This window comes from Pan paniscus, chromosome 3 (genome assembly GCF_029289425.2).
Source record: "Pan paniscus chromosome 3, NHGRI_mPanPan1-v2.0_pri, whole genome shotgun sequence".
NCBI classification, from domain to species: domain Eukaryota; kingdom Metazoa; phylum Chordata; class Mammalia; order Primates; family Hominidae; genus Pan; species Pan paniscus.
The window spans coordinates 142,528,647-142,556,526 of NC_073252.2; the positions used below are offsets into that span (position 1 = coordinate 142,528,647).

General features: G+C 36.4%; 2 protein-coding genes across 3 annotated transcripts in view; one reads left to right on the forward strand and one right to left on the reverse strand.

Annotated features, from left to right (window-relative positions):
* Positions 1-27,880, reverse strand: part of ANAPC10 (anaphase promoting complex subunit 10) — a 458,050-nt gene that overhangs the window by 8,060 nt on the left and 422,110 nt on the right. The window lies entirely within an intron of this gene.
* HHIP (hedgehog interacting protein) overlaps positions 1-27,880 on the forward strand; it is a 95,850-nt gene that overhangs the window by 4,337 nt on the left and 63,633 nt on the right. For both annotated transcript variants that reach the window (XM_034959188.3, XM_003815832.5), the window contains exons 2-4: positions 1,598-1,790; positions 7,851-8,007; positions 8,698-8,899. In XM_034959188.3, coding sequence (XP_034815079.1) covers positions 1,598-1,790; positions 7,851-8,007; positions 8,698-8,899 — 552 coding nt within the window. The remainder of the gene's footprint in view (positions 1-1,597; positions 1,791-7,850; positions 8,008-8,697; positions 8,900-27,880) is intronic.

A 27,880-nucleotide genomic window follows, 5' to 3' on the forward strand; every position in this document is an offset into this window, starting at 1 on the left:
GTTTTGTTCTTAGTGGACTGCCATATGATAAACAAACAGAATTGCTATATGATAAACAAACAGAACACAGTTGAACACTATTAATATTAAATAGATCTGGTGAGGTCTGCCAGAGTATGGACGATAAAAGGCATTTAAAACATTCTTGGAATGCACATTCTAAGTGTGTAGTGTATGTTTCCTTTTAGAAAATTTTATCCATTTAAGCAATTGTTATTTAAATAAATTGATAAGACAGTAAATATAATTGTGATTAATAATAACCTTTCTGAATATTGTAGCTACAACCCATTATACATTTTTCCAAAATATGATAACTTCTATTGGACTTGCTGCATACTAAAATTTCAGTATGCTTGTATTCAATTTTTTTCGTTACTTTGCTCTTGCAGATTCAAATTTTTGTGATGACCTAGAATATCATTATCCCAAAAAACAGAAGCCATAGATTTACCCAAATTAGAACCTTAATTTGTGAATGGAATATTTGTTTAAAACAGTGCTCTAGAATTTAAAATGCTAATTTTGGTTGACAGTTCTAAAGAAGTAATAAAGTATAAATATAGTTAGATGAATTGGGAAAAGGTATAAAATTCAATTCCATTATGATGTTTTTAATATAAAAAATCAATACTTGATTTTGACAGCACTACATTTCACATGTCAAATATTGTGTTGATATTGCCTTCTATATAGATTAAAGGAGATTCTGAAGTCAGGTTTTTAAAGTTACTGCTAAACAACAAGACCTATTCTGTCCACTAATTGCTAAACTCAATGACTCAATAACTCAAAATGGTCTTATTGAAATAAAAGACATGTCATTGTCAAAATTGTGATGAAGGTAAGCCATTTTTCATTAAAATTCACTACATATTATTCAAAAACACTTCGTTAAACTCTTGTGTTTATTCATGCATATAACATACCTGAGGACCTAGTTAAAAAATTTTTCCTGGCTAAGAAATAAAGAATAATAAAAATTGGTTTTAAACCTGTTTGATTTCACTTTGGATATTATTTTTATAAAACATGAACAGCAAATCCTACTTTAGAAAATTTTCCCTAATGCAGTCTGCAGATTGCAAACTAATTGAAATTTTAAAAAAATGTAACCCAAGTATATTTTTGACATTATCATATTAAGAATTTCAGGAATGAAATAGATTTTCATGTAAGACACAAATAAGCCATGTCTTGAAAAATTCTGTTTTGCATGCGGTTGGACAAAGGTTGGAATTTTAAAGTTAAATATCATTCAGTATATACTTGAGGCAGAATGAAGTGATAAAGGCTTAAAGAGTCTAAATATAATTGCCTTTTAATTTTTCACACCTGAAGTACAGATGAAGTCTTTGATTTGCAGGAATAAGAAGCACTTTTATGTATCCCTGTCCTTTGTTCTCCCAGCCCAGCTCCAGAGACTATACTTGTATCCTTATAAAGGCATTCTGTATTGTGACACAGTAATTCTTTTCAAAAAACTTCATTGGCTAAATTAGACTTTTCTACTTACACAATGGCAAAAAATAATAATAATAACTAAACCTAAATTTACCTACTAAAAAAATGTTTGTTTCTGATTTATGGCTTTCAGATATTTTCTGTTACCAACAACACAGAATGTGGGAAGTTACTGGAGGAAATCAAATGTGCACTTTGCTCTCCACATTCTCAAAGCCTGTTCCACTCACCTGAGGGAGAAGTCTTGGAAAGAGACCTAGTACTTCCTCTGCTCTGCAAAGACTATTGCAAAGAATTCTTTTACACTTGCCGAGGCCATATTCCAGGTAAGAAAAAAATGCATAAGTAAAATAAACCACTGTACAGTATCCTTGTAAGATACTTGTACTTAAATGCTTATTTACAAAACTTCTAAAATTTATCTTGCCTTTAAAAATACCTATTTTGCCTCATAATTAACATTTCCAAATTTATAACTTTTACTGCCTCTAAAGGGAATATTGTAATTTCAGTCTGCAAACATTATAATTGGTTTTGTTGACTTGTTATATATTTCTTGTTAAGCTGGTAATAACAGCTTAACAGATTACAGGTGGTAATCTTTACACACGTTGGATTCTCAACCCAAACTCCTCGTTGGTGCCTTCTTTACCGTAACATCAGCTTCAATATCAAGGCAGCGTCTTCTTCTACATAGCTGATACATATATATATATATTGGAGAAAGTCCACTGACTTGTAAGATAGATCATTAAACAAAATATGATTAGGAATCCAAAAAGTAATATCTTACAAAGCACTTTCACATAAAATGACTAGTTTTCTCCTCAAAAACCCTGTAAGCTAGGTAGGAAGAGTGGAGTCCTCTCCAATTGGCAGATGAGGAAATCTGAGCCTTGGGAGAAGTCAAACGCCTTAATCAAAGTTATACAATGAGAAGGTGATAGGAGAGATATGGAATTTCTTATGCATACAGTGTCATGAACATGCCTAGTCACTATTGTAGTTTGGACTCCAATAAGCATATATACTCATTGATTAATTTTTATCATCAAAAATTTGTAAATTTTGGTTGCTGTTGCTTTAGTTGGAAGACTCAACATAGAGGAAGAAAATAATTTAACAAGACATTCTGTTTAGTTGGGCAAAGTCACACACAAATCTACTGAAGATTAAGCAGTATTTAAGGAAAAGACAAGCTTTAAGAACCATAGAATGCACCGAGAGAATTTTTTTAAGTGCTATGTACATTTTACTTTTTTCTCTGACCCAGGAAAGTGTAGACTTTTGTATTTTTAATATAGCTCTCTTAATAACCTTATAGAACATTTTGACTAGGGTTGCTTGCTCCTTTGCATCTAGCATAACATATATCTAAACCCATTCAATATGAAAATATTATTATTGTCTTCATAAACCACAGCCATGTTTCTAAGCCTTTTCTCAAGCAGCTGTTTCTTCCTCTTTATCACATTCCCCAAAGCAAAGTAGAATAGGTCACGGTTGCCTAGATGGCCTACAAAGAAGTGATAACAGATTAGATACCATAAATGTTTGCTGGAAACTTCAAGTCTTGAACATTTGCCTTTAGGACTATAAATTGAAAGTGATATCAACACTTAGCATTTTTATTTACCATTATCTACTTTAGATAACTAAAACATGCTAGATTTGGGGACTTAACTGTGGGGGTCTTTATATATTTGAAGTAATTTTAGCTTCCAAAAACAATAAAATAAAAGTAATATCCACTGAAAGAGAGACCACAGCAAACAGCTCAGAGCCAGAACTGCAAGCACCTCGCTCCCCAGATCAACATATGTGGTGACGAATGACAAATTTATTTCTCTACAAAGTTTGTATATATGTAAAACTGCTGAAGTGCATCAAGATGTCAAGTGCTTTTGGTGGCCACCCAGGCTGCTTTGAAAGATAACCAGATGAAAGCTCCACTCTAGAAGTGGACAGAGCAGCAACGGTGCTTTCCAGAGACTCTGGAAGGCTTTACCGACAAGCAGAGGGGGTTGCCCCTGCGTACCTCAAATGCTAATGATCATTCTCAATACTTGCCCCAAAAGTGAGCTGTAATAACACACTCTTTGCATTACTTATGCTAATCGATTTGTTGCCTGGATTGATCCTTGGCATGTAGGTTACCATTTCCTAAAGTACAATAAATAAGATGCTAATCCCCACCCTTCCCTGCCCCTGCCCCCAGCACAGAAGTGTCTTTACAATTGTGCAACACAGATTTTTTGGAAATTACTATAAAAGCAAATTTTAATAGTTTTCCCTTAAGTTGATTTAATGATGTGGTTCACTTTCCTCTGAAGTTCAAAGTGTTGGAACAGCTACTTTGTGATTCTTTTTTAGAAGAAACTAATCAACATATTTTGACTATCCTCATTAATAGCTTCATCTTTCTACAAATCAAAAACTTGAAGAGGAAGCTACCCTGAGGGATGTATTTTGCTAAAAGAAGCCAAATGCTGGAAGAATTGGGAGAGAGAAATGATTCCAGAGACATCTTCATTTGTTCCCTATTGCCCAATGCATGAAGAAATGTACATATAAATGACTTAACCATTTGCTTTGACTTCATGGCTTTAAGAAAGCACAGTCACTTTAGAATATTCATATACCTATAAGATAGCTACTTCCTAGAAAGCTTAATTAAGAAATAGTCATAGTCTGCTTATTTTCCCAAAAATGGGAAAAGATATTACAAAGCAATATAGTGAGTATATACTAGAGTTTTATTAATCATAATATTTTCCAGTTGTGAATTCACTTAGGGAAGTAAATTCTCAAAACTTCTAAAAATGCCAAAAACTCTCCACTTGTTTCTGCAGGACTTTTCTTCTGCTTAACTGAGCAGGGTAGCTACTTTGCTAGTCACTAAAAGAAGGCATAACACTCTCTATGGGAAGCATATCAGTGGACATCTATTGGCCTTGCTTCTTCCTCTGTACCTGTAGTCATAATGATTTTTATCACTCTTCGACCTCATCTTCTCAGCAGTAGGTTATTGTAGCGTGAAATGTCTGCACACAATTAGTTCAATTGGTATAATCCTATTGCTAAGAAGGCCAAGGTCAAGGGTTTGATTCAACTGAATTTTCTAGTCCATAGCCATTCCTAACCCCGGCCAGTTAGCTTACACATGTGTCTTCTTAGTCCCAAGGAGAGTAAACCAGAAGGAATAAACAGATGAATATATCAAAATCCACCACTTCTATTAGAATATGTTCATGAGTAAGTCTTACTCATGAAGAGTCAGTAACTCTTTTTTTTTTTCCTTATCATGATGAGCAGCACTTATAATGAGGAAAAATAACTTTTCCCTGGAATACATGCTGAGAGAAAAGGGAGAACTCAGAATACTCCAAGGAAGCATTTATTTTATATGTCAGTATTTATAGGGTGCTTTGTGGTATAGCAGAACCAGGCTCACGATCCAGGAGAATATTTACAGATCCAAGATAGTTGATAAATGATCAGAACTTAAAGAAAATACAGCTGCTAGAATATTTGGTGTTTGTTCATTATTAGTAGACCTGACCATATTATGATGATCCCGAGTGAGCTAAACATGCACTTTCAGTAAAATGACAAACAAAAGGGAACCCTGGCAATAAGTGTTAAAATATATCTCCCTATTCATCATTGTTCACTGCAGAATTGGGTCATTTAAGGTAAAGTATTAATAAAAGTGTTAGATACTTAAATTCAAATAAAATTACATGATTGTAAAAAAAAAAAAAAAAGCCCATGTATTTAAGTAAAAATCTTCTGAGTTGGTTTTCACACTTAGGTTATTCAGTTTGTCTAAATTACATAAGAAGCTTGGAGTAAATTTATTGTTAACATTCAGTATTTTTTCTTAATTTGCTAAGCAGGCATCGTGCCTCTGGAGCCACCAAGTTTATGAATATGTATTCATTAATCTTTAGATATTCCGTTTGAAAATGACTTCTCATTTCCTCATATTTGTCCCAGTTACTAATTCCCTTTAAATTGGAATCGACCACCAGCATTGTTTATTAATTTCACCTTAAGATGGTATTGGTTAGTAGACAGTAATGCTGAAACACACATTTTTTTTTTTAAGCAAGCTTGAAATTTCTTTTGAATTGCATTTTGAAGTTTTTCTGTGACCCTTCTGGCAAACATCACCTTAAAACTATATTTCTCACTCACATATCCAGTTATAAATATGACCATAGTATGACAGTCTTCCTGCATGCATAATATAGGCATGGAGATTTTGTTGCCTGATGGTAAATATTTCCAAAACAAGCTCTAGCCCAAAACTGTGCAAAGAGTTTGATTTAACAATTTAGTTTTTTTTTTTTTCTTTTTACCTCTAAGAGACTTGTTTAACACTATTAGGCAGTTTTCATGTGAATGCTTACCCATTTAAGAAGGGAGGGGAAAAGTTATCTTTTGCAAATGGTGACTTGCTAAAGATGAGTAAATGTTTCTATGGCCTTCATTCCTCTCCCCAGCTTCTAATCCTTGAATTTTTTTTTTCAAAGAAAAATAACTTTCCAATTGCCTTGCCCCTCCCGTGGAGCACTTCCCAGCTGCTTGCCTCTTTTTCTCTGTGCCCCCCACCGCATGCATGTACACACACATACACACACACTCCCAAGGACATCTGCTCTTACTTGCCTGGTTGCCAAGACAAGATCCTTTCCAATAGCCTAGTCAGAAATTGGCAGGGAAGAGTCTCTCTCAGAAAGTTCAGGGTGAGACATTTCACTCAAAAGTTAGGTCAAAATGTACTTCAAGCTTTACAACCATTTGGGACCTTCACATTCTAAGATAAGTTTTAGGTTTGAGGGGTCCTAGGTCAAGCACACAGAAAGTAAACTTGTAGTGTCTTTTATGCGCCATTGATGAGTCTCACTTGGCTGATCCCAAATTCTTATTCTTAGAAATCCTTGCTAAATCTGAATTTGTTATACAACTTCTAAATTTCTACTGAGCTACTCAGTATGTTTATCACAAAATTGATGAGGTGTGAAAATATAATTTGTTATATAAAAATAAAAACTTTAGATATATAATATAAAGTATAAGACCAGAAGCAGCAATTTAGGACCATATATAAGACTGACTCTGGTAGCACCGTCATATTTTGAGAGCAGAAATCATTAGAATGTGGAAGTGAGTCTTGCTAATATGTCCCAGAAAGGTAACACCTTATTAACTCAAATTGTAAAAGTAATATCGAAACTTTTTTGCCATAAAGTTCTTTTCTTTCATATTCAAAGATAGCTGTTTTTATATGATAAAATATTTAATGTGTAAGAAAAGAAAAAACATCTTACTTTTAGATCCTATTAAGTAACTCCGTTGTGTTTTTGTTTTGGCTTGTTGATATGTCAGCTTTTCTGTTTGAGACGATTGAAGGAATATTTTAAATATAATTTTTCTATTACACATTAATCATTATCTCCTATAAGTGAGGTGCAGGAAAAAGGCACTTACATATTTGAAAATGGAGGCTCTGTTTTAAGCACCAGTTCATTGCTTGATCATTACACAGTGAGTCAGTTGTTTATTATAGCATATAATGACCTTGTGTTATTCATTAGATTTATTATTTAATCTTATGTAAGTGGCAATACACTAAGACTTATAAAATGACCAAAACTGGCACCTGATGGCCTGTCTCCTTCTTGATTCTTGTTTGTTCATCTGAGGAAGTTATTTAGTATTGTGGGAAAAAATGCTAAATACTGATGAGATACGCTCACAGGTACAACATACAGTAACTAGAGAATCTTGAAAAGACATCAATGCAATAGCAAGATAAATGCTGAGTTTGTCTTATTTGTACTTCATAGGAGCCTTTTAATACCCAATACAATATTATTTCACTTTTACCACAATTTTTAAATTTAGTTTAAAACACAAATGGGAGTCCCAACCCCCGATATTTTTCATTCTTTTTATTTAGTATTTATTTATTTTTTCAGACGGTGTCTCGCTCTGTGGCTCAGGCTAGAGTGCAGTGGTGTGTTCTCAGTTCACTCCAACCTCCACCTCCCGGTTCAAGTGATTCTCCTGCCTCAGCCTCCCAAATAGCTAGGATTATAGGTGCATGCCACCATGCCCTGCTAATTTTTATATTTTTAGTAGAGACGGGGTTTCGCCATGTTGACCAGGTTGGTCTCAAACTCCTGACCTCAGGTGATCCACCCACCTCAGCCTCACAAAGTGGTGGGATTACAGGACTGTTTTTATTTCAGTCTAGGTTCTTCCTAAAATATCCACCTAGTTTCTCAAAATTGTTTTCCTCATCTTATATCTTTCAAATAAGGTGGTTTTACTATGACATTAAGTGCTTCTAATGAGTCTTTTTATATTTTTTAAAGGTTTCCTTCAAACAACTGCGGATGAGTTTTGCTTTTACTATGCAAGAAAAGATGGTGGGTTGTGCTTTCCAGATTTTCCAAGAAAACAAGTCAGAGGACCAGCATCTAACTACTTGGACCAGATGGAAGAATATGACAAAGTGGAAGAGATCAGCAGGTTCATAAAGATAAATGCTCTTTAATCTTTTTAAAAAAACCCAACTGACAAATCTTGTGGTTTTGACAGTGAATCAACTGTCTGTGCTTATGTTCAGCAGCTATATCCTCCAGATGCTTTATTTTTTTCTTTGTGGTAGTTTGTTTCTCTAAAATTCTAGCTTAAATGCTTTTAATACTTAGACTACTAATCGTATATTATGAGCTTGGCTTCTCTATGACTCATGTGAATTTTATGGGTATAGTTTTAAGCCTGAATTTTATGATTGTTGTTAGTCTATGGCACTGTGAAAATGTTCAGCACAATTACTATTAGCAAATCAGATTTTTCTAAATAGATCTTAGAACTTTCTCTCTACATGCCTTCCATAAGGTTTATTTATTGTGAGTAAAACTAATTTTAATTATAGTCGCTGAAATATGAGAAAATGAGATTATGACATTTGAAAATATATACATGTTTTGATTCTCTTATTTTACGTTCTGATAGAAGGCTGTTTTGTTTTTTGCCATTGAAAGAATTTAAAAGAACCACTTAAAAGAATTATATTGTGACCCTTGGGTTAGCAAGCACTTCATGGTTCTCAAAACCATGATTCCTAGAGGAAATAGAGTTTGAAAAGGATGCCAAGTGCATCCCTTATCTCCTTCATCTCAAGAAAAGCTTACTGGTTTTCTTTAATTTGTTTAGAAAGCACAAACACAACTGCTTCTGTATTCAGGAGGTTGTGAGTGGGCTGCGGCAGCCCGTTGGTGCCCTGCATAGCGGGGATGGCTCGCACCGTCTCTTCATTCTGGAAAAAGAAGGTTATGTGAAGATACTTACACCTGAAGGAGAAATTTTCAAGGAGCCTTATTTGGACATTCACAAACTTGTTCAAAGTGGAATAAAGGTTGGCTTTTTAAATTTTATTTATTTTTGTGCTGGCTATGTTAATTTTATTTTAGTGTTACCTTCCTCACTGAAGGTATTTCTTTGTAATAAAAGAAAGAATCTTGCAGGAGAAAATAAGGGGGCAACATAAGAAACAATAATTATGGCACCTGAATTAGGACAGTGACATTAAATTTCTGTTATTTGTTGACTATTGTGCGCTGCAATCGAATTGATATTTGACATGCTTTCCCCATGTAATTGACCCATTTAAAGGAATCTTTGGCTTTATAAAGTATTTGTTTAAATATTGTTTAATGGGCATAACACAGGATTGTACATCAGCATTTGCTAGTAGAAACAAAGAGGTCTTTTGGTTATTTTGGCAATTGCAAATCATTCTTTCACCATCTCTGTTTTTGAGTCTGTCTCATAAAAAATACTACTTATACTACAACTTCCTTGTACAATGTTTTTACAGGTAAGTCAAATATTTCTATAATTAGCCATCTATAAAACATATATTGCCCTCTTTTTCACTTCTCTAATTTGAATTCTCATTTTAAATCACCTAGGTATGTAAACAAAATTATTGTCAAGTTTGTTTCACAAGAGTGACACAGTACAACATTAGCAGTACTAAACCATAAAGCAAATTATGACGTTCTAAAATTAAGACACATTTAATAGCTCATGTCTATTTTAGAATGAAACAAAGTAACAATATGATTTGGGAAGAACTGGTTATCCTTTTCATTTCTTAACTGAAAAAAAAAAAAAACCTGAAGGAGGATTTGTAGTCTTCTACTCACATAGAAATGAACTCTTTCTTGCTTTGTTGTGCTGTACTCCAGTGGTAAGAAGACCCAAATCAGAAGAAACAAGTCAGGAAAAATATAGATATATTCCTGCTATCTGTTTCATTTTCTTATCGTGTGAGAGTTAAGATGACTCCAGTCTTTATTTTTTACCATTGTTAATAATGTTATTTATTATTCATGTACATTTTACTTAATCTGGTCATGGATGACTTCCTTAATATTCATTCACAGGAAGGGCATTACTGAGTTGAAGATTATAACCATAATACATATTGCCAATTTGCTTTAAAAATATTTTCAGATATTTGAGAATAATACTAATTATTTGAGAGAACTGATATTAATATTAACAATAGTTTTCTAATGTGCTTTGAGTAAAAATGTTGGTATTAAAAAGATATGTATGATGTAATATAGATGTAAGGAGGGCTCAGAATACTGGAAAATTTTTTATAACAAGAACTGATGTTCTTGTTTCTACCTCAATTTGACTGCCTTTTAAATCAGGGTTCCTTCAGCATCCCTATTTCAATTTACACCCTTCGTAGGGCTCTCTGATGATTCATTGCCGTATTCAGCTCTGACATGGAGATGTTTCATTATGTAATAAAATGGTACAAGCAAGGATATAACAGTACCTTGGTTCTGAGTATGTGTGTTCTGCAGTCTTCCAGGAATTCTGCAGTACTTGGCCAAATTTACAAGAAAACTTGCAGAATTTGGACCTCCTTTTCCAGAAGAGCTCCCGGGTTTCTGGGGCCTAAAATATACTTCAAAACCTGTTATTCTGGTGAACTTATATGACATATTTTAAGATGCAATATTTTAAATTCCTTTGCTGTTTTAGCACTAATTATGTCCACAAGATAGGAATATATCACATGGATATCAGAGTGTATAGTGACTAATAAGATCACATCCTTCTTACTTCAAGCAGGTCATGCTGCACGTGGCCTTTATCTCAGTGTCTATGGAACTCCCCGATTGGAAGAGTTAAGGCCACTGTCAGTATGATGGGGCAGATACCACCATATTTACGAGTTGATCATAGCACTGATTTTGGTGGTTGCCCCTCAGAGACTTGTAATGTAAAAGCATTTTCACAGCTATTTCTGGCTTCTTTAATATATGAAAGTTATCATATATTTATGACAGTATTCTGTGTTTGTCAATAATCATTTTGCATAAGTAATGCCAATACGAATTTTCATAAATTATTATACATATAAACTATTCTATTTTTTCAGTTTTAAAATCCTAAGAGAGGGCATAAAGCTGTTTAACAGACTAAAGTATTAGTTGCAATACTCAAATCACAGAATTGGTAATACATACTAAACCCAACCTCCACACATTTGAAATTGAGAATAATACAAACCACATTGCAGAACCCCTTCACAATTACATTAATTGATGACTAAGAGGAATATGTTAAGTCAGACATAAGGAGGAATTTCTGATTATAAGAGTTTCTAAAATCTATTGCTGGCTGTTTAAAAAAATCTGGAATTCCTTGTCTGCTAATGTAAATTAATTGGGAGTGATTTCTGTCACATGGTAAAGGCTGACCTTTTTTAAGGCCAAGAGTTGGACTTGCTTATCTCTTTAAACCTCTACCAACTCTGATTCTTATAAGTGCTTGAAAGGGATGCCATCAGCCAAGAGCCAATCGTAAGGGAACTTGGACAACTCTTCCTAAATGGGTCCTAACTGAAGCTAAAAAGATGACGTCTTATTTTTACACACCAAGATCGTGCTGCCTAAATTGTAGGAGATTGTAGTACCCTGGGGGCTAAACTGTCTGCAGTTCACAAAGAAAAAGTTAATCTGCAAAAAATGCAAAGCACAAGCTAAAGAATTAACTTCTTTTTGCTATAGAAAAAAAAGTTGTGGCATTGAGATTAAAGAGTAAGTCAGGAATATGTTTTTAAAATATGTAGTGATTTGATAGCTCTTTGATGATAGTGTACTCTACAAGCTAATCACTAATACTGGCACTGTGAAGAATGGGCCACATGTCAAACTGATGAGCAAACTTTAAAACTTTCATTGTGTGTGTGGCTGTGTGTGTGCATGTGCACATGCAGCGTTGTTATTGTTCTGTTGTTATCATTTTATTCCAAAGGGCAAAAATTACAAAAATTTTACTATCTCCAGAAAGAAACACTTCTTTAAGATACTGGGTGATTTGAAATCTTTAAATTGAGCTTATATCTGAGCTCTGAAATCAGAGCTTCTGGCAAGTGCTGGAACCAGCTTTGTCTATCTAAAGTCCTTGGCAATGACAGACTAATGCCTCTAATGATACTGTGAAGAATGGCTTCACAGTATAATCACCCATGAGCTTTCAAAAATTCTTATAGCCAAGTTGGGTGTGGTGTCTCATGCCTGTAATTCCAACACTTTGGGAGGCCAAGGCAGGAGGATTACTTGAGGTCAGAAGTTCCAGACCAACCTGGCCAATATGTTGAAACCATGTCTCTAATAAAATTACAAAAAAAATTAGCCGGTCATGGTGGCATGCACCTGTAGTCCCAGCTACTCAGAAGGCTGAGGCAAGAGAATCACTTGAACTGAACCTGGGAGGCGGAGGTTGCAGTGAGCCAAGATCATGCCTCTGCACTCTAGCCTAGGCAACAGAGCGAGACTTCATTTCAAAAAAAAAAAAACTTCTTATACCCCAAAACAATCAGTCAGAATATCTGGGGTTGGCACCCAGGCATCAATATGTTTTTAAAGCTTTCCCAGGTAATTCCAATGTGTAGCCAATTTGAAAACCACTGATGTAGACTGAGCCAAACTTCTGGATCACTTACACATTGAATGAGACATATTTTCTCTGCCAAGCCTACACCCAAGTCCTATTCCTGACTTAACAACTAAGAGCAGGTGGTTGGATACCAGTTGTCATTTGCCCTGTACCTTTTCTAATTTACTTAGCTGATATATATTACTTATCCAACTTGAGTGAGGAATTGGGTTAATTCTGGCAGCATGTAAGATGCTTGATATAAAGCATATGAAATAGCATTTGAAAAAAATGGTATTTAAAAATCTCAAGTTAATTCTAACTGGGAAATGGCTTTACCCATTAATCTTTTTCTGTTTTTGTTCCATTTTGGAATCCGGTGCTCAGCTAGTTGGCAAAATTGCTATTGTTCCTGTTCTTAAAATATGTGGATTGTGATTATATATATAAACCCTTGTTAAAAGCAACAAGGCCACCAGAAGATACTCTAGTGTAATTTCACCAAAATGCCCCTGACTGCCAAGAATGTGAAAGTCAGCCTTAGCTTTGCATGTGTGTTAAAGGAAGGATATGCCCGCACCTGTCACTTGGCAGGGTGGCCCCTCAAGGAAACTAGCAAACACCATTCTCCGCCACTTAGTTCTTGCGAGTGGTCAGAGGATGAAGAGGTTCACACCCTCAGCAGCCCTCGGCTAGCAGCACACAGCAGACACAGCTGAAAGCCTTGTCTATCATTGGAACAAGTGTCACTGGACTCCTGTCCCTCTCTATCTACTTGGATCCTCATTTCAAAAGATGCTTTTAGAAGCAGTCCTTTTACCAGGGGAGGAGAGGACGTGAGGCTGAAAGCTGCTAATTGTCCGGGTGACTGAGCCAATTGAGGTGGAGCTCTTGAGAGACAGCAGTCCCGGTGCCCGGGAGTCACAGCAGCATGTGGAGGAGGATGCAGGGTCCACCAGGGCAAGCCCTGATGGGGCAGCCTCTGGTTTCACAGGCTTGTAAATCACAAACATAATTATGAGTATCAAAAATTTAGTGAAATCTAAGTCCTCATCAACCATGGAGGCTGATGTTCCATTTCTCTGAACTTTGTCAAACCTTTTTACATTTTTTTCTTTGACTTGCAATCTTAAGGCAACCCATGAAGCATTAGTGTATTTTTGCTTGAGTGAAATGAGTCAAAGCAGATGGAGAAGCAATTATTTTTCAAAAGTAGTATTGGTAACATAGCATGCATACACATTATACACACATACACATATGGTGATTACTAGATCATGTAACAAATGCTTCCCCAGAAAAACTGCTGAGAACTCTGCTTTTAAGCACACATTAGGTTAGAATAAAGCCTGTGTTAATAGAAAGAAAGCAACAGATTATATTTGTTAAATATTACAATAGAAGAATCACCATTGTGGCACATTTTTGTATACTGAATGGCATTTTTACTTTTTGACTTATCAGATTACTGCTCAGAAGTCATAATGCCTCATCTAAAAGAGAGTTGCTATAGTGGTGGAAATAAACAATAAATAAACTCATTAAAAAGTGGTAGAAATTGTCTTCCCCAAAATAAAAATTTTTAAGCAACTTCTTTATAGTTTAAAATTCTGGTTATAAACCATTTATGTTATGTAAAAATATAAACAAAATGCAGATTGCAAATAAAGATGTTTTTATTTGTTTTTTGTGTGTTTGTTTATTTTTTGAGACAGAGTCTTGCTCTGTTGCCCAGGCTGCCGAGTGCAGTGGTGCGATCTCAGCTCACTGTAACCTCCTGGGTTCAAGAGATTCTCCTGCCTCAGCCTTCTGAGTAGCTGGGATTACAGGCATGTGCCACCATGCCTGGCTAATTTTTGTAGTTTTAGTAGAGACAGGGTTTCCTCATGTTGCCCAGGCTGTTCTCAAACTCCTGGACTCAAGCAATGCACCTGCCTCAGCCTCCCAAAGTGCTGGGATTCCACCACACTTGGCCTCTTATAAGTAAAGTTTTTGACTGCAGTTATTTCTAATATCAATGTAGTAATGACATGGCTTTTAATCCAACTATTTTTATTTTATTGAGTGTTGCTGATCCTTTATATCACAATGCTCTGTACTCTGTGAAAAATGTCATTTTCAATTTTTATGTAAGTTTAATCTCATTTTAAATGTATAAATGCCCACAAAGAAAAATTACTTTTCATAAAGCCAAAAGTCCCTTAATAATGTGAAATAACCTCAGTGTAATTTTTCATTTGGTTGAGTTAGTTTTTGCTCCTGGTATTCTTTCATTATTTTTGAATTTGCTATTCTATTGATAAAACCTTTTAATAAGTATAAGTGTGCATTTATGTGGTTATGCCAGTTTAAGGCAGTTTAATCTATAGCTTATTTTCCATCATATTTTTTACTGAAGCAGAAACTGGAGTGACAGATGCCATGTTTCTCCAGTTGAGTAGAGAAAGCCCTGCCTTCTCCTAAATTTTAGGTCCCATCAGTCACAGCAGAGGTGAGGAAAGTTTTTACATTAATATCTTTATATTTACCTAAGATTTGAAGGGCAAAGGAAATAGAAGCTATAAATCTGAGCAATCTCATGGTAATCACTTAAAACAAGTGAAAAACTGGGAAATCTGGACCCTAGGAAAAGTCTGCCATCTTTAAAGGGCATCTCTTTAAGTGAGATATCTACCATCTTCTACAGACCGTCTCTGACTAGAAAAAATAAGAAAATCTATTGATGATATAAGTTATCATTGTTTTCCAGTGGCTGTATTACCTCATAAAAAGAAAATATCAAACATCACAAAACTATCTCTAAATGGCAGAGAATTCCCTTTGGTACAGAATTCCCTTTTGAAGATTGTTTCCTGATACTACAGTCGTGTGTGTGTGTGTGTGTGTGTGTGTGTGTGTGATGAGAACACTTAAGAAATCTATTCTCTTAGCAAATTTCAAGTATACAATAAAGTTTAATACTACAGTCTTCAAGCAAGCCATGTTGTTAGCAGACACTCTCTTCTTCTTTCTTATTAATCATAACCACCACTTTTTAAGTCCTTACTTTCATAGTCATTTCACTGATTACTTCTGGAATCCCTGTCAGGTAGGTGTTAATATCCCTTTTCACAGATGAAGGGACTGAGGCCCACATGTTAAGGAAACTGCCCCGATACCACAGCTAGCAAGTACCACAGACAGATTTCAAATGCAGTTTGTCTGACGCTGTGCTGTCAACCAGGGTGCTAAGCTGCTAAATGCTGCTATATGCCTCTAATGAGTGGCACCGCATGAGAGGAGAGACTGCAGAGCATGTTAAGAAAACAAGATTGGTGATGGTTGGTGTCAGCATGCTCAATGAGGAGGCTGAGAGCCCAGCATCTAGAGTCATGGATAGACACCTGGGTTCTGACCACTCTTCCTACCAAGTCTTACTGGTTGTTTGGCCTTGGGCAAGTTGTTTAACCTCTCTAGGCTCACTTTCTCTATCTGTTAAATAGAGACAATAAAAGGTCACACCTAATATTTTGCAAGCACAATCACACATAAATGTGAAGTGCTTTGTAAGCTGTTAACCATCATCTATCATACTAACATAAAAAGGAGGGGAAGAAGGAAAATATGCATGACTCACAAGCTCCAGTGACCACGGCTAGCAATACACCCTGGGGTTGAAACAGTCCCTCATAAAATGAATTTTGGTGGCTCACTTCCAATCCCAGCATTTTGGGAGGCTGAAGCAGGAAAATCACTTGAGGCCAGGAGTTCAAGACCAGCTTTATCAACATAGCGACACCCCATCTTCTACCAAAAATTTAAACATGAGCCAGGTGTGATGGCATGCACCTATAGTCTCAGCTACTCAAGAGGCTCAGCGAGAGGATCCCTTGAGCCCGGGAGTTCAAGGTTGCAGTGAGCTATGATTTTGCCACCACACTCCAGCCTGAGTGACAGAGTCAGACCTCATCTCAAAAAAATAATAAATAATAAATAGAACAAAATGTATCTGTATAACTTACGGGAAACTCATGATAGTGTTAGCATTCGCACCAAAATAATATGGCAGTCCCTTGGAAACAAAGTTATTGACGCATGTGGAGTGGCTTTCTTTACCTCAGAAAGATAAACCTCGGATATGTTTTCTATTTAAATGTGTTACTAGAGAAAAACAACACCTTTTGACAGCATCAACTTTGGACATTAATTATAGGGTATTGCTGCCCACCTCACTGCAAAGTCCCCAGCTCTGGAGCTTCTTGAAGCACATGACTAACGATGACTAAGCACAAAGCAGCTGACCCATAAGAACTACAGCAATCTTTCAGCAGCATTTCCTTGCTTTCATAGTAGTTTTTCTCAACCTGGATATTATAGTAATGTCGGTCTTTTTTGTGTTTATTTTGGAACATGGTTTCTGTCAATCTACCACAGAGTTAATAAATTGTAGGATTTGCAAAGGAAATATACTGGGACTGAAAAGTAAGAAGGCACATATTTTTGCCCACTAGCAACTATGGCTCACAGCACAGATTTAGAATGTCAGTTGGGAGGGGGGCAATTGGGTAAAGCTGCTATAAAATTAACATGAAATGGATGTTACAGAGAGTATATTTCTCAAGAAATTATTATTATTATTATTATTTTGAAAAGCAGATCAGGCCAGGCGCAGTGGCTCACACCTGTAATCCCAGCACTTTGGGAGGCCGAGCCAGAGGACCATTTGACGTCAGGAATTCAAGACCAGCCTGGCCGACGTGGTGAAACCCCGTCTCTATTAAAAATATAAAAACTAGCCGGGTATGGTGGCAGATGCCTATAATCCCAGCTACTTGGGAAGCTGAGGCAGGAGAATCACTTGAACCCTGGAGGCGGAGGTTGCAGTGAGCCGAGATCGCGCCACGCCACTGCACTCCAGCCTGGTGACAGAGCGAGAGTCCATCTCAAAGAAAAACAAAACAAAACAAAAGAATATATAAATGAAAGAGCCCCAACTACCTATCTCTCAAACCTCAGGCTACAATACACCCTCTTTCTATCACATTGATAAATTTTTTATATAAAGTCTAAATCTGTAAGCAAATTTGCTCTTTGGTTTGTGTCTACCTTTCTATGACCAACTTTGGAAGTTTGTTTATGTAGTGTAAGGCTTTTAACAGACTTCTTTCATCTTTGCACTTATATAGTAAGTATACACATAAATTTATTTTATATAATATATAATATTTATATGCAATAAGTATGTATAACAAATGTCAATTACTACAATACATTTTAAGGTATTTGTTGATAGCAGTCATCAATTGATATTTAATTTTAAAGTCTATAATTATGTTGAGCTATTACAAATCAAAGTGCCCAGAACTGAGGACATAATCAAAAGTGTTTTAAAAACTAGATCATTGGCTAGAAATTAAAATTATCTTTGGACCTTTCAGTCAAATATGTTCTGAAAAATAAGATGCTATTTATCAAGACCATTTTATAACGTGTTATCATGAGAAAAGTTTTTTCTAAATCACGTAACTTTCTATCCAGCATGACCTGTGATACCAGCTGACAATGTATATGGTCACAGTGGCACTCAGGAATTACCATCAGAAGGGAGGTCAAATTGGAATCCTTTATCTAAAGAATTTCCATTTTACTCAATCTGTACATGTCATATACACCTTAAAGTTCATCTATTCACTCACTTAAAATATTATGCAATTCCTCAGTCCTCAGCTTCAACTTACAGAAAATCTATTAAAAATAACAACTTGTTTAAGATAAAATATGTGGTAATTACTCTATCATACCTCTATGTAGTAGAGTAACAAAAAAAGAGAATGTCAATGAATATGATCTAAACTAATTCCATCATTGCTAGCAGTTGAAATAATTTAATCTGATTATAGAACTAAATCCAGTAAACTGAAGTTTAACACAAAAATAAAGCATTATTTTAAAATATCTTACAGTTTTATATATGGCCACAAAAATTCTTGTGGAAAGAGTTTTTTCAAACATGCAAATATTGAATAATGTGACTTTCTCTTTAAGAGTAGCTAAATTGGCTGGGTGTAGTGGCTCACATCTGTAATCCCAGCACTTTGGGAGGCCAAGCGGATCACGAGGTCAAGAGATCCAGACTATCCTGACAAACATGGAAAAACCCCGTCTCTACTTAAAAAAAAAAAAAAAAATTAGCTGGGTGTGGTGGTGTGCACCTGCAGTCCCAGCCACCTGGGAGGCTGAGGCAGGAGAATCGCTTGAACCCAGGAGGCAGAGGTTTCACCAGGAGGCCGAGATCACACCATAGCACTCCAGCCTGGTGACACAGTGAGACTCCATCTCAAAAAAAAAAAAAAGCTGAATTGGTCCCCCGCAGTCGCTCACGCCTGTAATCCCAGCACTTTGGGAGGCTGAGGCCGGCGGATCACCTGAAGTAAAGAGTGCTCAATCAGCCTGGCCAACATAGTGAAACCCCGTCTCTAATAAAAATACAAAAATTAGCCAAGCATGGTGGTGCATGCCTGCAATCCCAGCTACTTGGGAGGCTGAGGCAGTAGAATCGCTTGAATTTGGGAGACAGAGGTTGCAATGAGTCGAGATCATGCCACTGCACTCCAGCCTGGGTGACTGAAGAGACTGTCAAAAAAAAAAAAAAACAGCTAAATTATTTACTTTTAGTTTGTGCAAAAGTAATTGCGGTTTTTGCCATACTATTTAGTTCTAATAAGCTGTTTCTAAACCACCCTCTTATTCTAACCCAACTTTGATCCAAACAGACCACAAACTTTCATAAAATGGCATCTGTCCTCAGGCTTTTCTAGATAGGGAAACATGTCTGTTTCATAAGAAACCTTAGTCCACAGTTTCAAACTGTTCAGAAGAATTTCTTTAAGAAAAAAAAAAAAAACAAACAGGATTGTGCCTGTGAGTGAAAAGATGCTTAAGATTTGAAAAAAAAAAAGAAAAGAAAGAAAGAAAGTGCTAGTCTTAAGAGGATAGAAATAACGAAATTTAATTCCCATTAAATTCTTAGGCTTTCTAGGAAAGCTGTGGTGATGAGGCTTCCGTAAGTGCAAATATCTTTGTGGATGGCTGTGAACACATATATTCAGGAAAAGTGAAACAAAACTTGAACCGACGTCCCTCCACACACAGGTCACCAAACATCTGTCATAAGTTATCAATTACTACCCTAGACTGGACTCAAGCCTGTGACCCGAGGTTGAAAAAGTCACATAGTTCATTCTCTTACCCTGTCTGTGATTTTTCTATGTATCATCTTTAAAGCTTCTGTTTAAATCTCCAGGGATTTGGAAGATCAGATGACCCTATGAAGTTAATAATATATTTACACCCGAGGTGTCTATGTATATCACCCTGGGGTTGATCACGCTTGCTGCACCAAAATGCTTTAACCTATAGTTGGCATAGCTCTTTAATTGCATAAATTCCTTAATTGCAACCTACAAACAATGTCTCCTTGTCCAAGGAGGGTGTTTTTTTTTTTCTTAAGATTTTGGCTTTGATTAAATGTTAATACATATAAGACTTCTGGGCAAACAAACAGGCAAACAAAAACTGAAAACTCTTCTGGGCATGACTAGGTGAGCTTCTTCCCTTGAGAAGAATTAGTTATTGGAGGGACTACTAAATAAAACTTAGGTGACAGCATCAATTTTCAGAGCCTTTGATCTCTAGTGGGTTGCATTCCTGTAATATCCCACCTCAGTTGGATGTGTGAGAACTAATCATGGCATAGCCATATCACTCACTCACTGATCATATGATGATACCAGTTTTGCCACACAGTGATGGCATCATCTCTTCGGGGATCATGATGGCCTCATCTATGAAGTCAAAGGACTAGGCTAAATAATACCTTGGGTCAGCCATGCCTGTAATCCCAGCACTTTGGGAGACTGAGGTAGGCGGATTACGAGATCAGGAGTTCGAGACCAGCCTGGCCAAGATAGTGAAAGCCTGTCTCTACTAAAAATACAAAAAATTAGCTGAGCGTGGTGATGGGCACCTGTAATCTGAGCTACTCGGGAGGCTGAGGCAGGAGAATCACTTGAACCCAGGAGGCAGAGGTTGCAGTGAGCCGAGATCATGCCACTGCACTCCAGCCTGGGCAACACTTCAAGACTCCATCACAAATAAATAAATAAATAAAAACAAATAATAATAATCCCTTAGGTCCTTTCTTGTTCTACAATTCTGAGGAATGGAAAGTAGTGCAAATCTCCAAGAGAATTATGGAAAAGATAAGGGTTCAGTGTGATCAGGCATTGGATGACTCCATGCTTGTCCAGGCTCAGAAACTGTGGGACATACTTTGCTTTATTTTGATTTTTTCCCCTTTGTAATAATACAGAAACCCAGTTAGCATCTCCCAATGCAGAGTTTGGGTGGGTACCTTGCCTCATAGGCCAATAGGTGCATCGTCTTTCTGTATGATCATCATTGCTCTAGTTAAATTTTAACAAGCTGCAGTAACTCAACATGTAGTGAGATTTCAGGTTTCAGTTAATGACAAGATAATGTCTTGAATGTACAGGGAAACAGGGAAGCAAATTTTCAAACCTCGGTCAAGGTGAAGATATACCATGACTTTGAAGTGGACAGTACTTGGGGTGGTAGGGGAGAAGCCCAGCCGGGAACTGAGTGAAGGAAGAGGAGAGTAGTTGTAGGAGATGAGATTGCAGAGTTGAGCATCTGTGTGTTGGTGGGAGCATGAAGTGTACAGGCTCTGCTAAGGTCTTTGGCTTCTATACTGAGTGAGATGAGTGAGATGGGGAATCACTGGAGAGTTTGAACTGGAGTGATATGATCTGACTTAAACTTTTAATTTTTTATTATTTTTTAAATTTTTATTTTATTTATTTATTTATTTGAGATGGAGTCTTGCTTTGTCACCCAGGCTGGAGTGCAGTGGCACAATCTCGGCTTACTGCAACCCCTGCCTCCCGGGTTCAAGCGATTCTCCTGCCTCAGCCTCCCAAGTAGCTGGGATTACAGGCACCTGCCACCACGCCCAGCTATTTTTTGTATTTTTAGTAGACACAGGGTTTCACCATATTGGCCAGGCTGGAACTCCTGACCTCAGATGATTCGCCCGCCTCAGCCTCCCAAAGTGCTGGGACTGCAGGCATGAGCTACAGGGCCTGGCTCCGGCCCAAACTTTTTAAACAAGAGCTATAGCAGCCATGCTGAGAGTAGACTTGGAGAGGCAAGGGTGGAAGCAGGGATGTAGGGTAGAATACTGACTTCTAGTACCAGCTCTGCTGTGAATGTTCTTTGTGCCTGTGAGCCAGTCATTTCACCATAAGAGCCTCAATTTTTACCTGTAAAATGAGAGGATCATTAATATCTGAGGTTCCTTTCATTTCTTCCTTTCAGTGGGTCAATACTTGAAAGAATATTGCAAATTTTTTCCTATTAAACATAAGCATTTTTACACATGGTGTTTCCAAAATTTATACCTTCTTTCTCATAGTTTCAAAGTGCAAATTTTGAAACTCAGTACATTAGCAACATAGGATATTTCATGGGTTCTGGTGAAAGGTTGTAAATTACAGGAAAATATCAATTGTGGTAATGTAATGAAGAAGGCTCACTCTACGCCAGTTGTAATTGCTAATTCATGAAAATGGTAACCACAATTAAAGACTGCTTGAATGATACACACACATACATGTGTTCCTCCTAGGAAATGCACATTTAAAGGGGGAAAGGGGGGAAAATATGATTATTTTTTAAAGGATAACTATACTTGGGTTTAGCGTATAAAAGGTCAAAATCCAGGTATCCTGAAGTCAGAGAGGATTAAAATGATAATGGAATATAAAAACATAGACCTCTAATAAGGGGATATGGAAAGCTTATTGTAGGGAATTTCTAACCTTTTAAATTGTAAAATAATTGATCTTACTAATAAAGTACCTATAATTCACTCTCAAAAGTAGAATAATCCCAAATATCCATAATGGGTTTCTTCTTTGTTGTAGATATTTGAGCAAATAACCTCATCTAACAAATCATTCTTTCAGGCTGTATGTTAAGCTGGCAAAGAACTGCCCCTTTCGTACCTGCATCTGAATCTATGGAAGTTAATTTGGTTGTGGATAGAGTAAATTAGATGTGAAAAATGGAAAAAGGAAAGAGGTTAATGCTTGATCATCTTACTTGCACATGTAAGGATTGCAGGGCTCTGTGTTTCCTTGAGAGAATTCCCATGATGCCAATTAACCTAACTTATTCCAAAACAATTCTCTGTTTGGAAAGAATAATTTTCATTGTGGGTGTTCCTTGAAATTGTATGCCGCATCCCCTGTTATTACTGAGATGTGTGCTGTGCAATTGAAAGTACCAACCTTGTTTCCATACACTGTATAGATTAGAGCTGTATCCCACACACAGTGTCAAATAATGTTTTAATTTTGTCCAATGAACACATATTTTAACCTCTAGCAATTTTTTAAAATGTGCGAAGGCCATCTTTGCTTAATATTAAACTCAATATCTTATGTCAAAAAATAAAAGCAGGAGACTTGTTTTAATCAGGAAATAGCTTTTGAAAGCCATTTATTTTTTAAGTCAACTTCCTTGGCTGGGTTTAAATGGCATCTTCATTTTTTAAAATAGTATAATGCATTTTTCCTCCACTGTGAGAATAAACTGGACTAGAAAAGGTTGAAAAGGATATAACTAACTTTTGGTAAATGTATTATCCTTTTTATTAGACTGCGTTCTCTATTTGGATTGCTGGAGTAAAAAAAAACGAATAAATCAATTAACAAATATGCATTCTGAAATTTAATTTGGTGAATAGAATATATGTGCTTTTCATCAGGTACACACCTTTTTAAGTCTGAAACCACCACACACAAAGAATTTAATTCTGACAGACATTTGTTCTCAGCATAAATACTTTAGGGCCAATAGTTGTCCCCACTTAATCATGCTTCTTAAAAGTGAATTCCAGAAGACTTGAGGCCCCAAATGACCCCTGGTAAGGTGAGTTGTCAGTAAATTACTTTTATGATGTGCCCTAGGGAAGTAGGTCTGCTAGAAACTTGGTAGGGAACTGGGCCCCTTTGCCTGTAGGGGGATGACCTTTAACTTCATCTAACCTTTGTGTTTCTAATTCTAAATTTCTGGGAGGCAGTTAGTCACATTGTTGGATATCATTTTAAAAGAGTCTCTCCTTTACTCAGAAGACAGTGTTAACCACAATTTTGTTGTTTAACCTAATAAAATGCTTAACCTAATAAGCATTTATTTCTATACTTTAATTTTAAATACCATTTAATGAATTGAAATAGAAATGAGTTCCAAATGGATTCATAGTTAAATTATGACTGCTTTAGATAAAATTTAGGAAACACTGCAGAACATTTAATCTCTCTAATTTTGCTAATTTGAACTTACTATGTGACTTGAAAATGCATAAGAACAATTAGAGATGAATGAAGATATTACATGAGAATACAATTAATTTTTCACAAAATATTTAGTCATTGAAGACAAATCTTGCTAACTTTGTTGTCTTCATTATGAGAAAGTTTTTATGGTGCTTTTAAGGAATAATAAACACAATGAAATTATCAAACAGGAATTTAGATTCAGTTTTGGATTAAAAAAACCTTATTTGGCTACATTAAACTGAAACCATTGGGAAATAATTTTTGTTTACAGGACATAAAATACAAAGAGATTATTAATTTCTCATTAGTTTTCGCTAACATTTGATAGGGCAGTATTTTTCATTCTTTCCTAAACAAAAAATAGTTCATGGCTCAGTTTTGTTATCTATAATTGTACTATTTGATTAAAAAATATTTACATATATGTATATACATATGTGTGTGTATATATATGCATAAAACACTGTATTGTTTAATGAAATATTACTAAAAATATAAACTTTTCTAAAAAATTACACACCTAATTTTTAACCAGAGAATGTTTAGGTATATGAGTACATAGACTAAATGTGGAATATTTCCATAATCTCTTTGGTTTATATTTCAGTTTGTAGCATAAGCAAAGCCAGGCAGTCTAAACTTTGCATTTGATATCAATCCTTTGGAGGAGATCAACAATAAGCAGTCATAGGAGCCATTAGTATAACTTCAGTAATTTTTCAGTGGGGAAAGGAGATCATCAAAATTCTTTCCTATAAACCAAAGGTTCTGGCTCAAGAGTGTACGTAAACAAGATGTATGTTTTAAATACAGCTTAAATGCCACCCAGGAGAGAAATTCAATGGTGAAAGAGCTGTCAACAGACTGAGGGCAATCTTTAAATGATGGGGAAAATATTAAATTAATGACACTAATGTTGGGAATACACAGGCATCTGCTTCCAAGAAATTCAGCACAAAATGTCCCCTTTTCCCCCACTCTAAATTGTTTATATTTGGATCCAGAGAGATAATAATAGTAAAGCAAAAGATTTTACTTGAGAACATGGCAACCAAACTCAGAATTTTGAAACAAATTTGAAAATAAAGTTAGAATAAAATGTTATTATAATCCTGCCAAAAGCATTTGTTCATCATCATGTACATTTCTACTTAGATATGGCTAGGAGCAGAGTTTTTTAAGTTATTGTTTGTGTGTTTGTTTTTGTTTGGTCAAAAATTTTGCATGAAAGTAAATTTATGGTTGTAACCATTACAGCATGTCCCACGTTATCATTCTCTGGAGACTTGCTATTCAGTTTCCATTCAACCTGGACCAAAACACACACTCATAATGTGTTCTATGCAATGAACAGGGCCCATCTCTGGAGCCATCTCTGGGGCCCAACCCAAAACACAGGACCTAGAATGTGGAAGGTAGTTTCCCCACAGGAATATCAGTTTGCTTTCATCAGAGGAAGGTAAATGGGTGGTGGTCAGGAAAAGCAACAAGGATATGAGGAACTCAAATTTCATGAGGGAGAGGAAATAGAAGCAGAAAAACTATAAATGACCTGATGTATGCCGTAAGGAAGGTATAACCAAGTCTTGGAGATGCCAGAGGAAAGAACAGGTGAACCGTTAACTCCATCCTTCTGAGGATGTCTGTGTCTCATATAGGAATGATTCTTAAAGGATATGGGCATTGCCTTTCATTCAAGAAACATGATTAAGAGATTGAGATCAGGCTAAACATGTAAACTGAGGCCAGAGGGGGTACCTATAAAACATCTTATATGTTCAGCTAGGGACTCTGTGTCTCTTCTGTGGTAAACAGCAAGGACAGTTATGGCCAGCCTCCCAGTGACATGTTAGGTCTCTGTGCAACCAGTTGGCTTAAGACAAATGTTACCTTAGCTACTGTGACTGCCATTCTTCCCCTTGTACAGGATTTGGGAGCTTCTCCCTGTTTGGGGACAAGACAGCTTAAAAACTGAGTCTCAAAAGAATTGAAAAATGAATGCAAGGGGAGAAGACTTTAGGAAAAACAGAAACTCAATTCAGATGGGCTTCATCAAAAACCAAACAATTTTACTTTCCCCCGTGTTGGCTTCATTTTTTCGCAGGCTTTCTCCTTGCGGCACAGATTGTAGCAGCTCTAGGCTTACATCCTACCAGCTTAGCAAATCCAGGAGAATGAGGGCTGCTTTTCCATGAGCCTCAACAGCAGTCTCATAACAGATGCCACTGGATTGGGCCCCACACCCATCCTGGGGCCACTCATGGGTCCCAGAACTTCTCTGGAGCCAACGACAGAGTCCAAAGCACTCAGCCACAAGTGTGGAAAGGGTACCACCCCAAGGGGAAATCGAGGTGTTGTTAGTAGAGAAAGGAGTGGACGCTGGGCAGCAATAACAACAGACATTCACGGCTTACAGAACAAATAAGACCACTCAGAGCCGGAGTCCAGGCTCTTAATATTCAATCCTGCCTGACATTCTCCCTGTGCTTCTTAGTACTGGGCTTTCCTCCGTTAGAGACATTTAAGGTTTATAAAGCAACCCAACTAAGGCTTTTGCTTGGTAGAGTGTGCCTAATTAGATGGTATTTTCTTAATGTTCATATAATATTTGTTTCTTGCTTACTTATATCTACTTCCTTTTATAAGACATGTAGACCCAGAGAGGTACCCACATTTGAGGTAGCAATGAAATATGTCCAGGAAGCCTTGCTGGAACGCCAGAAGCAATGGGGTCAAAAAGACTGACTTAGTAACTTCTAAGTTGCAGAAAATGGCTCATCTCCCAAGAAAGGAGTAGCTGCATCCTTGTAGGAAACACATCCATACAACCTATAGTCCCATCCTTACTTTAAAAGGCTTTTGTAAAATTTCTATTTTATTTCTGTCCATTAATCATATTTATTAGGGAATCACTGTAATTTGTACCTAAAACTATAAGAATAACAGAAGTATATCAGGAACTGCCTCCAAAATGCTTATATAGAGATTATGAAACATCTAATGATGAGGTTTTGTAATTTGGTAACTTAATTTTGAAATATTTTGTACCCTGCGGCTCTAAAGTTCACATTTTCTTTCCAATGATGTTGAACTCCATTATGTGCAATTTAATTAACTTTGGTAAACAAGTATGACTTTTTATTATTATTACACTTTAAGTTCTGGGATGCATGTGCAGAACATACAGGTTTGTTACATAGGTATACACGTTCCATGGTGGTTTGCTGCACCTATCAACCTGTCATCTACATTAGGTGTTTCTCCTAATGCTATCCCTCCCCTAGCCCCCCAACCCCCTGACAGGCCTCGGTGTGTGATGTTCCCCTCCCTGTGTCCACGTGTTCTCATTCTTCAACTCCGACTTATCAATGAGAACATGCAGTGTTTGTTTTTCTGTTCCTGTGTTAGTTTGCTGAGAATGATGGTTTCCAGCTTCATCCATGTCCCTGCAAAGGACATGAAATCATTGTTTTTATGGCTACGTAGTATTCCATGGTGTATATATGTCACATTTTCTTTATCCAGTCTATCATTGATGGGCATTTTGTTTGGTTCTTTGCTATTGTGAACAGTGCTGCAATAAACATACGTGTGCATGTGTCTTTATAGTAGCATGATTTATAATCCTTAGGGGTTTATAATGGGATTGCTGGGTCAAATGGTATTTCTGGTTCTAGATCCTTGGGGAATCCCCATACTGTCTTCCACAATGGTTGAACTAATTTACACTTCCACCAACAGTGTAAGAGCATTCCTATTTCTCCATATCCTCTCCAGCATCTGTTGTTTCCTGACTTTTTAATGATCTCTTTTCTAACTGGTGTGAGATGATATCTCATTGTGGTTTTGATTTGCATTTCTCTAATGACCAGTGATGATTAGTTTTTTTTTTCTACGTTTATTGGCCACATAAATGCCTTCTTTTGAGAAGTGTCTGTTCATATCCTTTGCCCACTTTTTGATGGGGCTGTTTTTTTCTTGCAAATTTGTTTAAGTTCTTTGTAGATTCTGGATATTAGCCTTTTGTC